Source organism: Parus major, chromosome 8, assembly GCF_001522545.3.
Source record: "Parus major isolate Abel chromosome 8, Parus_major1.1, whole genome shotgun sequence".
Lineage (NCBI taxonomy): Eukaryota > Metazoa > Chordata > Aves > Passeriformes > Paridae > Parus > Parus major.
This window is the reverse complement of record NC_031777.1, coordinates 17367669-17381550: the sequence shown is the minus strand read 5'-3', so window position 1 is coordinate 17381550 and position 13882 is coordinate 17367669. Positions and strand designations below refer to the sequence as shown.

The 13882-nt window shown below is 35.5% G+C and overlaps 1 protein-coding gene across 5 annotated transcripts in view; it reads right to left on the bottom strand.

Annotated features, from left to right (window-relative positions):
• The window catches only part of TTLL7 (tubulin tyrosine ligase like 7), a 66330-nt gene that overhangs the window by 17312 nt on the left and 35136 nt on the right, over window positions 1-13882 (bottom strand). For all 5 annotated transcript variants that reach the window (XR_001523182.3, XM_015636689.3, XM_015636690.3 and 2 more), the window contains 7 exons: window positions 11405-11499; window positions 10614-10761; window positions 10457-10530; window positions 7336-7471; window positions 6444-6530; window positions 2200-2395; window positions 1233-1513 (listed from right to left, as the gene is read on the bottom strand). Coding sequence is in view for 4 of the 5 variants with exons in the window: in XM_015636689.3 (XP_015492175.1) it covers window positions 1233-1513; window positions 2200-2395; window positions 6444-6530; window positions 7336-7471; window positions 10457-10530; window positions 10614-10761; window positions 11405-11499 (1017 nt within the window). In the remaining variant the exon portion in view is untranslated. The remainder of the gene's footprint in view (window positions 1-1232; window positions 1514-2199; window positions 2396-6443; window positions 6531-7335; window positions 7472-10456; window positions 10531-10613; window positions 10762-11404; window positions 11500-13882) is intronic.

The window sequence follows — 13882 nt, the reverse complement described above, 5'->3', positions numbered from 1 at the left end:
CACAAGATGTCAGCACACAATTTTAAAAGGTTCCTTTTTCATCATTTAGACAAAGCTTCACAGACAATGAGCATTCTACTGGATAAAAATTATGATTAGATATAGTAAATACTATGAAGCAATTAGCATTACAAAAGATTTTCTCACAATCAAAGCTCACCATAATACTGAGAGGCAGAAAATACGGGTTAAAAGTGCCAATTTGTTTTGCCCCATCTCTGCAAAAAATTATTTGGGTGGTGAAATATACAGGTCAGGCATCAAAACACAAATGGAAACACTCTGGCACCAGCAGGCAATGCAATCCTGAATGAGGCTGGGGATTGATCCCTGCAAACACTGCCTAGGGTAAGTGAATATGGGCTCCATCATGCCAACATAAAAGAAGAAATGCCTGGGTGGTGAAGGAGATACCTAAGAGGATGACAATTTTCTAATGAAAAAATACACATGGTCCAGAAGAATATTGTGAAAGTACAACTAATTACACAAATTCTAAACAATTAAAAGTGTTTGATCTGTTAATTATTTGGGCCAGTTACTTGTCTGTCTCAAGGAGAAGATTCAAATAGGAGATACTTTATATTCTTTTTTAAAAGAGAATGGCTTCTGAGTCAGTTACTGCAGTGGCAAATCCCAAAGACCACAAGCACTGTATAAATCAGTTGATCCCTTTGGAAGTAGAGCTCTACTGCATTAGTATAGCATATGCAAAAGAGGTCCAGTAGGTTGAAAATTAATCTCACCTTCTTCTACAATGGACAGCCATATAAAGACTTACTAATATTTTACTCTGGCACAATATATTTACCATTGCACTATACACTGGGTTTGAAATCTGGATGTATTGTTGTTACTGTAAACATTTTGAAGGTAGGTACAGCCTTCAGAACCAGCATGCTCCAAACAAATCACAGAATTTTTTTAAGAGAGGTAATGATCCTTTCTGTTTTCAAAAGCCTATTTAGAAGTGAAGGTTTGCCATTCTCTTAAGATTCCCATTTCCACAAAATGTATCATCTGTACTGCTGCACCACAAACACTGAGACATCACAACTGGCACTCTCCCATATCACATACAGGTCTAGAGATCTTATATGCTCAAGTGTCTGTCAAAATAATCTTGACTACAGTACCTCAAGTTTTCTGATGTGGCAAAAATTACTAATGTATTTATTGAGGTTTAGAGAAAAATGAAACACATTTTGAATGCAACTGCTGTGTTAACTCACCCCTGAAGAGTTCATAGTTCCCGAGGTGGCTGTCTGAGAGAATCTGGCTGAAGATGGGCTACGACTTAAAGAGTGAGACCTGTTCACTGAGGATGTTCGCTGCATTTGGAGACACGCTTTGGCTGAACAGGGGCGCTGCTCAGCTCCCTGGGACTGCATAGTGAGTATTGATATGGAACGAGGGCAGCTCACAGAACGCCTTATTGGACCTGTGGATGATGTGGGGGATGAATATGATGGAGACTTTGCATTTTTGTTTGAAGGTTTGCAGTTCATTCTACCTGCAGACAGATCAAATGATGTTATTATTTTCTTGACACACATTTTTCAATTTGTAACTAACAACACATATGGTCAACTTATGCACAGATGTACTACAATTTGTGTTGACTAACAACTGTATATGTAGAAGTCATTTGTGTCAGATCCCAGTAATACAGAATTTACATACTTATATGAACATTTATTTCTTCCTCATACTCAGATTTAATCAGGCAGTCTCCAATCCACTATAACATGCATGAGATTTATGAGAGGGGGCATTTGCTCTTTATGTCAAAATGCATGTGTGTGGTTACCTGACTATAAGGATATGGAAACAGGAGAGAAAATTTGCTCAATGAATCCCACATTTGCAGACCCAGTATCTCTCATTTGCTATGGCATAGTTACACCATTTTTTTAAATTCAGTTTTCAGCTAAACAAATACTGCTTTAAAATCGAAAATTTTAGAAGCAGCATTATACATACACAACTACCTTATAAAATTCTTTGAGCCAGCACACCACCAAAGAAAAAAATAACATGGTTTATCTATTAATTTAGAAAACAGTTTAAAGAAACTGAAACAAGTAAACCAGTGCTTAACCCTGAGATACAAAGTTAACACATTGTAAAAGACTGAAGAATTTAATATAATTCATGGTCAGTGCCAGACTTCCTTGGAAAAGTGATCATTGAAGTTACCTGATCGCTCCAAAGATTTGTATTTATTTTCTTCAAGATCATATGAAACTCTTTTCTCTTTTTTTTCATTGCGATCCTCCTTTTCAGTTTCTTCTCCCGATTCTGACACACTGCTACCACTATCACAGCTGCTGTCACTGCTGTGGTTCCTAGATTTCCTTAAGGAATGTGCACTTTCTGGCATTGAACACAAGGGCTAAAAAAAAAAGAAAAGGGGAAAAAAACACCCAAGAAATTGAATTGAATCCCAAAGAAACAGCTGACTATCACACAAGATCCCTGATTCAGGCAGGTTCAGGCAGAATCTGCACAGCTACAAACCCTCCCAAATTGGATTGGAAGTTTGTCCTAAATTTTAAAATAATTGCTTAAATATTTCATTAAATTCATTCCACTGTAATTCTAATCTTTGTCACATGAAGAGCTGCATAATATAGGGGGGGGGGGGAATTATTTTAAGTATAAATTGCACTACCAAACATATTAAATTATGATTTGAAATCATAAATCAATTGATACAGAACAGTTCAGGATCCTCACTGATATTTGCAATACCTGAAGCTACAGCTAAACAATCATGATGACGTAAAAAAATGCATCAAGGAACTTTGGCTGTTTTACTTTTAAAAAGCGATTAATCCACATCCTGCAGAGAGCAGAAACCAAAGAATATATAACAAGCTGTGCTGGGGGTTCTTGGTGCCTCATATGCACATGGGATTCAGTGTCATTAGCTAATTAATCCTTTGTTATTACCAAGGATACTGCAAGACAAAAACCAAAACAGTGGAGACAAACTGATCCAAGAACAGAAACTACAATTGAAAAATTTTTGTCTTCCATCTACCATCAGCCAGACACAAAAAATGCAGTTCTGTTCTCCTAAGTAGGCTTATGTGTAGGCTTACCTTTTTTTCCTACACACTTTCTTTCCAGTAACTCTCAGATATAAGAAACTATGCTGATGGCCTCATCCATCTAATTTACAATTAAAGCTCAGATTTTTAAAAAAAATTAAAATCATAATTTCTGGCCATACTTTGAGTCAAAGTGAAAACTCTCAGGAAGAACTTAAATTTTCCTAATGTAATGCACCTAGATTTATTATGAGGGTAACAGAAAAAAGTCCCAAAACATCCTGTTGCTGCACAATATACTTTATAACTAAATAGATGCTACCTAAACTTCTGTTCCAGACAAGGAAGGGAAGGGATTTCTGCCACTAACTAATAGTGTGTTTATGCCATCCCAAGCTGTTAGACCAGATAAAGAGATGTTAGAGAAGAACATTGCATTGGGGAGAGCCCTGACAATTGTTGTAACACAAAAGAATATGTTGATATCTATCTGCCTGCCAAAGGGATAAAAGTAAGGTGCCTCAACACATACCACTTTATTAAATAAAAATAGCTGTTCCTATCATGAAATGCAGTGTATGATGGAGACATATTGATCAGACATTCCTGAGGAGTTCAACAAGGTATAACAAACATTTTTAATCATAGCTCACAGGGCCTTTAAGATAGATTTATTTCTCTTATCATATACATATACCTCACACGTTCTACAGCAAACAATATAAAACAATATTAAAAAAACAATATAAATTAACAAAGAAGAATAAAACAATCAAAGAAATTACAAAAAGCAATAATGACAAATAATAGCTGAATCTGGGTATAAACTGATCTCTTAATGAGATATCTGATTGCCTAGCACATCTAATCACCTTGATTTTACCCTTATGCTAACCCAATTTTTTTGTGATTAAGCTCATCTGATCTTATACCAAAGAAATTAAGATTAATTTCTCATTTACTCTACAATATTTGTTATTTTAGTTCCTTAGTCCACTGTCCTGCACACCTGGGTAACCCTGAAAGTGTGTAGGTGTCAGGAGCCCTCTAGAGGCTATAAATAAACTGGACATTTGTAGAATGCACTTTTCCATCTATGCAAAACTCAGTGATATTTTAAGTGCAGGAAAAAATGCCTTCATTCTGTGAAATTCTTGATTTCTTTTTTCCTACACTGAGTTCCTATTCACATTCAAATAAAAATAAGGCTGAATTTCCTAGAAAATATGGAATAATTGTCACACGCAAAGCTTGCATTTATTTATACTCACACAGCCCTCAACCTTTCCTATGTATAGACATGTATGTGGAAATGTAGATGTTTATATATGTATCTATGTATGGAGGAGCATGAGGAGGAGCACACCCCTCTCTCCTAACTATTCCAGTTGTTTTGCTAGTTTTCTGAGTCCTGACTGTTGGGTTTTTTCAAGGAAGAGTGCAACCCAAGGCTGTGCATCTGACCTAAGAGTACCTTCTGTCAGCAGGGCAGCCACTGAATTTAAGAGGGCTCAGACTCCATTACCTTCTCAAAGAACCTTTCGTGTTGGGTTACATGATATGAAATGTACCGGTCCTGTGGCTGTTTTGTTGGTTTAGTTTTCTTCTATTAGATCCTGCATATGCATATAGTTCTTTACTTGTAGGATTTTATAGTTACAAGATGAAGTTTGAACATTATGCAGACAGAGAAATCTCTGGTTACATGTCTTCACTGTAGGAAAGGTTTAAATAATTGAGAAATTTATCAGGTCCATAAAACTATGGAAGAATAAGAATCCTGCATAGCAAGTGTGCACAGTGCAAGGAAAAAAACCAGTCTCCCTGGACTAGCTAGTTTCATTGTTTTTTGTTTTGATTTCATCCATTTTAGGGGAAAAAAAAAAAAAAAAGAAAATTTTGGTCATAAGCAATTGTTTCTTCTCCTCTAAGTAGGAACAATATTGTACCAGTAAAGCAGCTGTAATCGACACAATCCATTTGCCTGCTATAAAAGAAGACCATGGCATATAGTCTTACCCATAAATTAATCAAAATTCATCTTAAAACTAATTGAGAGAGGTTTCTCAATTTGGGCTTAGTACCCTATTATTGTTTAATTAAATTTTAGAGTCTCCAGCCTGGGAATGCCTTGTGAGCAAGGAGTATAGAGGTAGAATAGAACAAGTCAGTGTGCATACAGGAAACCAGATAGATGCTCTCCAAGGGCTGCTGGGAAAAGACAGGCTTCTGGAAAAAAGGGAAAAATGTGATTGAGATGTTAAACTTGGATAACTGACCCCATGTTAAAGAACTGAAAACAAAATTTCAAGGAAGAGAATCTCAGTAAGAACATGGACTGAGTATACTGCTAGAGTGGACTGGGTTTTTTTTCTCCTGTTTAAATGAATCCACTCCTGTTAAAGCACGAGTTCACAAAATCCCCATATTTTAATGAGGTCCCTGCAAATCTATCTTAATACCAGATTGGGCATGTAGATCCTCTTTCCAGAATGCACGCCTGTAATAAGATGTAGCTCTTTGGATTCTTGCACATATTTAAAGTACCTCTTCAAGCTCAGAACAATTGTCAGCATTCATTTTTTGTACAGATACCCACAGATTTGTACACCATGTCATCAGAAACATAAAATGCTGGAAAAAAATTTACATGCATCCATAAACAAATCCATCAAAGCTCAGAACAGAGATGTAGGCTCTTCTAAGCAGACTTGACCTAAAATGTTTACAGGATATAAAAAACATACTTATTCTAGCCAAGCCAAAACTATTTATCTTTACTGGCTTAGAGATATGCAGTTTATTTAAGGCAAAGACTCACATGAACTATGCACACAAGCAGAAAGCAATTAGATAAAAATAATATACATTCACATTAAAAGCAGATTTTGCATACAAAATGGGTTCCAAGATATACTGTACAACCCTCTTAGCAAGGGAGCAAGCTATAGATAAATCAAAATTATAATTAATTCTTTGACTTTCCATCCCTTTTATCCCATGATCTCAAAAATCCTAATTTTGGCACTAATCAATTAGAGATGAAAACATTCTTTTGAGATACACTATTGATATAAAAATACTTTCATACACTGAAATCAATCTCTCATATAACAGCTGTTGCCATCCATGGCAATTCCTCCAAATGGTTTAGGGAGGGAAAGAAGGAACACATATTTCCATAAAAATTTAATGGAATTCAATGGGGCAAATGGTAGTGATACCTCTAACCATACTTTAAATAAAAATAAAAAAAAATAGAAAGGGTTAGTTACAGTCTGAGGAAGAAAACTTCCAGCAGGATCAGCTAACTAAATTCCGCACTTAAAATTCTCAGAAAACCTGTCTATGGAGTGAATAAAAAATTGCTATCTAAAAGTCAAATACCTTAGGTCCTCGCTGCCTGGTGCATTTTCCCATTAGCTTTTCATCATCTATTTCACATTGCTCCAGAAGATCCAAAATGTCCTCCTCCTAGAAATGGGAATTTCATTACTATTAATTCAAAGCAGGACATACTCTGTCCTTCAAAAACTCAAGCAGAAAGTGGTAGAAATTTGAAATTACTCTGATTACTAATTCCTGAAATAGGACTGTGAATTCCTCCATAGGAGAAAATAGAAATATTTCTTCTCGTCCATGCATCTCTCCTTCCAAGCAACGTGAAATTGAGGGTTAAAATCAAGTCTTAACATTTATTAAAAATAGAAGTCTGAAGAAAGGACTGAACAAAGATTCCTGTAAAGCTGCCAACTACAAAGATGCAAAATTATTTCTCAGATTTCAAATTACATCATGTTAGCTGGTTATTAAAATAGCTGTTTTCCTACTGTCTCTGACAAAATGAGTAGGCAAATCAGGTAAAATTTTTGGATGTTCTAAATCCTTAAAAGAGTGGAGCTGGTTTTAGGATATCTCTTGTTCCAGTCCTTACAAGTGGATGAATAGGCTGGGAACATTACTGGAGGAAGAAGGAGGCAATTAACAGCTCAAAAGCAGTTTTTGCCAACCTCTGGTTTGACCAGGGGTAAGGCTGAGGATCAGGGATATCCTAAAGTAGCTTAAAGCCATTTAGCCTGTCTCCACCCTGGGTCCACTGCAGTTCATCCAGATTCAAGGATCTGGCCCACAAGCTGCACAAAGAATAATAATAAGATCATGGAACATTATCAAATACTATTTATTAGCCATCACACATGATTATAGTGAAACTAATCCCTGAGGTCATGAATTCAAAGACAAGTAACTCCTAAAGCCAGTACTCAGTGGACTTTAGTACCTTCATTCTTTTTAAGGGGTTATTCATTTCCCGCTGAAGTGAAGCTGCTCTTCCAGCAAGAAACGTCTGGAAAGCAGTGGCTAACAAACTCTCATACTTTTCAAGTAATGTCTTATCATCAGGAGGGTAAATTCGCCTGAAAAAGGAATAAAGGAGAGTTTAAGATAGAAGCTGAGGCATTCATCACACAAAAGTAATGTCACTAATACACAGTCTCTTTTTTAACATGTACACATCCCATCCATAATAATTATATAATATCAAATCATAAAACATATACTCTGAACATTGCTCTCTAAATCCACTTTTAATTCAGTGAACACATTCATGTTTAAACCAGCAATTAGCCAGTCAAAAGAAATACCATGTAGGTCATTCCAGAGGCATACCAAAACCCAGTTTTGCAGTGCTTAGAAATTTCAGTGGGTGTGAGTGATGCATACAGGTGTGAATGATTCATGAAATATTAACAAAATATTTTATGTCAAATTCAGAGCCACAAGATAGTTTGTATTAGCAATAAAGGGACATAAACCAATTTGTATTAGCAATCAAAGGACACAAAACAGTGAAAATCTGAACAATCGCTTTGATCCCATGGGCAGGATATGAATTAAAGATTGAGAATGTACTGTACTTGAATTCTAAATCTTCCAAAAAATTAACAGGAAGAAATAGATGTTATAAGGAAGAAAAAAAAAAAACAACTGGTACATAAATATATACAGTGACTGATTTTCCATTAGAGCAGCCATGCCATTATTCTCTAAAATCACAGGTAAGGAGATTATGACAATATCAGAAGCAGGACATGGTGATTTATTAATGTTCATCAAGCAACAATGGGCTTTGAAGAAAACCACTTCAATCCATCTGTCATGAATACCTGAAACACAGCCAGAAATATGCTAAGATGGAAGACTAATTTTTAATGTTTTGTAAGGAGTAATCCAGAAGTTAATTTTGCCTGCACTGTGCAAGGCATGGACTTCACTAATACAGTGTATGACATGTGACTTTTATGTATTTGTGAATCATTTCTGAACTTCTTACAAGTTTCTTGTTTTTTCTCATTCTTCCTTTTCAGACTTTTTTTTCTCCTTTAAAAAGTATCTACCAGGAGGATTTTGTTGCAATGAAAAAAAGGATTATATGATACCATTAGTCTCAGGGCAGTTCTAGAACAAAATTATGATGGTTCCAGTTTGCATTAAACACTTAAAGGAGATTTAGGTTCTAGTTTAGTTTTGGTCAACACCTTTTAATGGTGTTGATTCTACTGCAGAAAAAATGCCATAGAAGAATGCTTTAAAGAAAGGATAATATTCTTAATGTATTTACAAATAGACTGCATGTAGAGGCTTTTTCAAAGCCATGTGCATTCTTTCCAATTCCTCATGATTTCACAAGAGCTCGAAAATGTGGCTCCTACCTCAGCTGCCCCAAGACTCCCACTGGAGCTGCTGTGCTTGCAGACAGACATGGACTAAGCCAACTGCTGAGCAGATATCCACAGAATAAATCCAAACCTCCTGAGTTTGACTGAGGTTTCTCTAATTTTTATTCAGAGTGCAATATTAATCTATTCATCAGTATTAGCATCCAAAATTTGCATGATTCTATGTCAATGCCTGAGACAATCTTGTCCTGCTCTGCTGAGGAATATCACATGGAGAAAATGCTACATAACAGTCAGATAAAATTTCTCTTCTCTAGTCAAAATTACTTTCCTTCTCATATTCTGCTAATCCTTCAGCCTTTTCTCAAAGATGGTAATAGGAAAACACAAAGCTGTTCTGCCTTTTTACAAGTGCACATTCCTCATGAAATGACACTTTACTTTTTCCTGAGGAAAAGAAACTTTTGTGTTTTTACTGGTTTACATTAACCCAACAGCTAAATAAAGAGAATACGTGTCTGATTTTCAGTCAAGGACTGAATAAGCAACTTAAAATGTGATCAGTTAATAAGCTAGATGTTTAAATTAGCAAAAAGAAAAATGTGTTAAAGCATCATAGTGCTTCTCTTCCTTTTAGTAGCATAAAAATAACCACTTTATCACTTCATTGTACACTTACAGGTTTTTTCCTTACTGTTCAGCTCCATACATCAAGAAAATATGTAATTAAAGTTACAAAGAAAGACTCTTTGTATGCAAAATGTTAAGTCATCAAAAATGTGAATTTCACAGAAATATCTGTTTAAATAAGAATTTTACTGGGAATTATAGAACATCAGCTCTAAAACAGGCAGCAAAGAACAGCAATAAAGGCATTCTGACTAGTTCACAATATAATATGTGAACTCAGACCTCTCACACCCTGGATGAATGTTCTAAAGAGTGGGCAAATACTCCCATCATCTCTTGGTAGTCATACTCTGCCCCCTTTCACCAAATATTCCTAGGTCATGCTTTCACTTCTCAGTGAAGCAAATATCAATAAATAATAACAAAAACATCACAAAACAAAATTGTTTTCTGGTCAATGTCTGTTGTAACTGACAATGTAAAACCCTCTTTTGAACATATTTTACCAAGGAATCTGAAGATAATTGTATTTCAGCCTACCAAGATCCAAAATCACAGTCCAAAAATACAAATAAAGTATTTCAAATGTAACTCTATTCAAAATGATGGAAGCACCCATAAAGTTTCTGAATTTTTGGCAATCCTCAGAGATATAATTAAAATATGATGTTTTTACAGGGGAATAATCATACTGCACCCCCTGCCACCAAGATAAGAATGATAATATGTGATTAGAAAGCAGGTCCATAACAAATTTATTTATTTATTTCAATTAATATATTTATATATTATTAAATTTAATATATACAATCATGATACTTGATACACTGAATATGAAAAATTATGTCTTCTAAGCAAATGTCTTGTACAAACAATAGGGTGACTGATGTCATATAAATTCCTAAGTTCATGGAAGAATTTGGAACCAAGAAAAGAACAGTCTGAAAAAAGATACCTGATGTACATGTATATGTTTTCTATAAATGCCTACACATTTTTGACAGAAAATTATCATCTACCCCAAATACTTGTTTCCACTGTTCCTAAAGAATACACTAAATACTTCCTACTAATACAGTCAAAAAAGTTCACCTGTAGTTCCCCATGTGTCTATTTTCATGCTCCTCTTTGGAAATCTGTTTACGTACTTGTGCAAGTCTTTCCTTCTACAAATCAAGAAAGTGAGACAATTAAAACAAAAGGGAATATAAACCATGAGCAAGAAACAGCACTTTTTTTCCCTTCCTACCAGTTCTTGTTTTCTCCTTTCCAGTATGTGGCGCTGCTTCTCCCAGTCTGAGGAACCTGGCAACAGTTTCTTCACTGACCCTTGGCCATACAGTCTCTTTTGAGCCTCAGCCTTCTGTTGGGCTAAATTTCTCCTTTTATCACTTGTCCTGAAACACAGATGATATTAAGAAATGTCACTTCAATGCAGCCAAAATGAGATGCACTTTCATATCAAGTACATAATCTGTATTTTCCAGTCAGTTGTATGTTTATCATATAAAATTAGAATTTAAATATCCATTAAGATTTTTTCTTAATATTAACTTTCATGGCTACAATATTTTCACACTTTAAGGGATACTGACTCTGTGCTATAATTTAATGTACAAATGTGGTTATATCTATTTTCCTGAAGTGTAGATTTTTTCCAACATATCTCAGCTACGAAGTTTTCCTCTAGAGAGATATGACTTTTGACTGAATGTGACACTATCACTCAAGCAAATTTCCTTTATGGTCACACACTCATGACTGCACACATGTGCCAACTTCAAGATGTGTTTGAAAAATTTTTAAAAATAAGTACAAAAATTACTATTATCATTCATTTTTTGCAAGCATATATGCATGAAGAAAAATTAAATTTAGGTTAATTTCTATAGCAAAACTGATAGCAAGGGAAACATTTACATTTTGAAAATATGAAGGTGGAAAAAGTTTTTTCATTTTCTCTGAGTCCAATTCAAATTAAAAAAAAAGAAATCAAAGCAACAGAAATAAAGCCAGACTGAAGAAAAGAGGACAAGATACCGTATGTTGAGAAGCTTTAATGCATTTAGCAGAACACCTTTTTTTACATCATAGTCTATTTTTTGATCCGTTCCAAAGCTTGGGGCACGATTAATCTGAAAAAAAAATGAGACACAGAAGACTCAGGAATGTTCAGGTTCACTGGGAACACACCTGTTGTAACAGGCTTTGTAGAAATGGCTCTTTAAATACAGCAGAGATTAAAAGAATACATGTTGAGAAGTTCTTTTCCATTTGTATATTTTTTTGAATAGAGTACTGAGTATCACAGATACTGGGAGCTGGGAAATGTACCCTTTCAGTCACCAGGTGATCCAGACATTTACAGTGAACACCATTCAAGTCCTGCCACTGTGAATCCAGTCTAATCTACTCTTGGTTGAAGCCACCAGAAAATTTACCAAACAAATGGATGTTAAATACATCATAACAGACCATGTGCCATGCTACGGTGGTCCAGCACAGAAAGAATTAAACTCTTTCCTGTTCCCAATCTGAAAGAAACTTTAAATACTACTCTAAAAAGTAACAACTATGCAAGGTCAGAAAGAGGCTCTAATCCAAGGTCTTCTAAAGCATATTTAAATAACTTTTCACATATACTTGACAGCAACACATAGAGATCAAAGTTATTAAATCGGTACATAGTGTGAAAACGTAAGATAATTAACAGTCTCAGCAAAAAAAAACGTTTATAAGCTAAGTACAAGATGAAAGATTAAAAATGGCACCATAAATATAGAGAAACAAGGAAAATGCAACTGGCAATCTCATAGTGAGACTAAATCATACACTTAACAGCCAGAAGCCTCAGCCTGCCATCCTATAACCCTAACAAGTTTTGGACTCCTTGCAGAACCTCAATTTTCAGGAAGATTTGAGAAGGAACAATATTTTATTCTAGGAACTCTTTCCAGGCTGGTATAAAAATTTATACTTGAGTAACGGGTGCTAATGATAAGCAGGAATCCCACCTTAATAGTGAGTGAACAGTGCTGGTTACAGAAGGGACAGATAAAAAAGAGATTCAGAAATGTAAACTGATACCTTGTGCCCCACACAAATCAGAAGTGGGATACAGTTTGCATGTCCAAAGCAGAGGGCAAGAGCAGTTTATTTTGTTTTAGCACTCTAAATACATTAGAGCATCCTAGAGCCTCTACAGCTGTGGGACAGAACTATTGTGGCTGCTGTGGCACCCAGTGTCCTGTTGCTGAGTTCCAGCTGCCCCATCCCTTGTGCTGATAACTGACAGCTTCTGGCTTTGGGAATCAGCTCCTTCGCTGCTTTTGCAGACTGGCAAAGTGAGCAGTGAGATCTGATGCTGAAAATTCAGCAGAAATAGCTGAAAAGATTTATACATACTCTTTTTTGGAAGACTTTCATCAAATTTAATTGCCCAACCTCTTTAAACTGCCCTGTTCATCTACTATAATATCACAAAGAAGACAATTAATACAGTTGCTGACTAATCTTTAAGACTGTGGCAATGTAATCTTGATAATGTTCTAGTGATATGCCACACTAGGTATTGATAATTACTGGTTACCAAACCATTGTCTGTTCATCTGTCAGCCAGGAGATGGTTATTTAGAGTTCAGTGACCCAAGAACCAGGACATGCACAACTAGGTTCTGTTAATATAACATCAGGAATTTTATCAGCAAGAAACATGTTGAAGATTATTGTCAAAAAACAAAATTGTTTGAGGGACCCCAAAAGTACATGCAAATGATGATTGCAAATGCCTTGGAAATCCAGACACTGATGCCAGTGGCCAAACTATGTGTTTACTACAGGAATGCAACCTTGTAAACTAGATAATATTGGGTGTAGGGGTAAGAAAGAAAACATATGGCATGATTCCAGGAGATGTAAAAAGACTTGTAGTAGAACTTGGAGACAATGTGGAATTGCTGGCCAAAAAACAGTAAGTTGATGGTGGCAGCAAACAAAGAAGAAAAACCCTAAGTGAAATTAAGAGCAAAGACAAAGAAAACTACACCATCAACAGTGTGTTCTTCCTGGTGAAGAACATAAGATACTGAAAACTTGGTATAACCACCTATTCATCTCTTTTTGGAGAAGTAAACTTCTCCTACCACATGCTGGCCTTGGGTTATGTCCAGGGGTACAGATAGGGCAAGCATAACACAAGAGAAACAAGTAGAAGCCAGAAAGTTTGTGTATCCTATTTCATTAATAGGAATTAGTAATAATTGTTCAGTTTAAGATGTTCACATTCATTCCACCTGGATTGACTACAAAGTTTTGAACAGCTAGCTTTTGCTAGCTTGGTGACACTAAATAATAAATTTTTTAATGTGTATATAAGGTTTCTTTTGCCTTGCCCACATAAATCACAAGGGAAGTTAGGCACCCTACACTTGAGGAAGTTATTAAAATACATATTATCTTTTACTCCAGTGATCACAACTTTGTGATCCTAACTGAATATTATGAGGATGAACAAGGCTG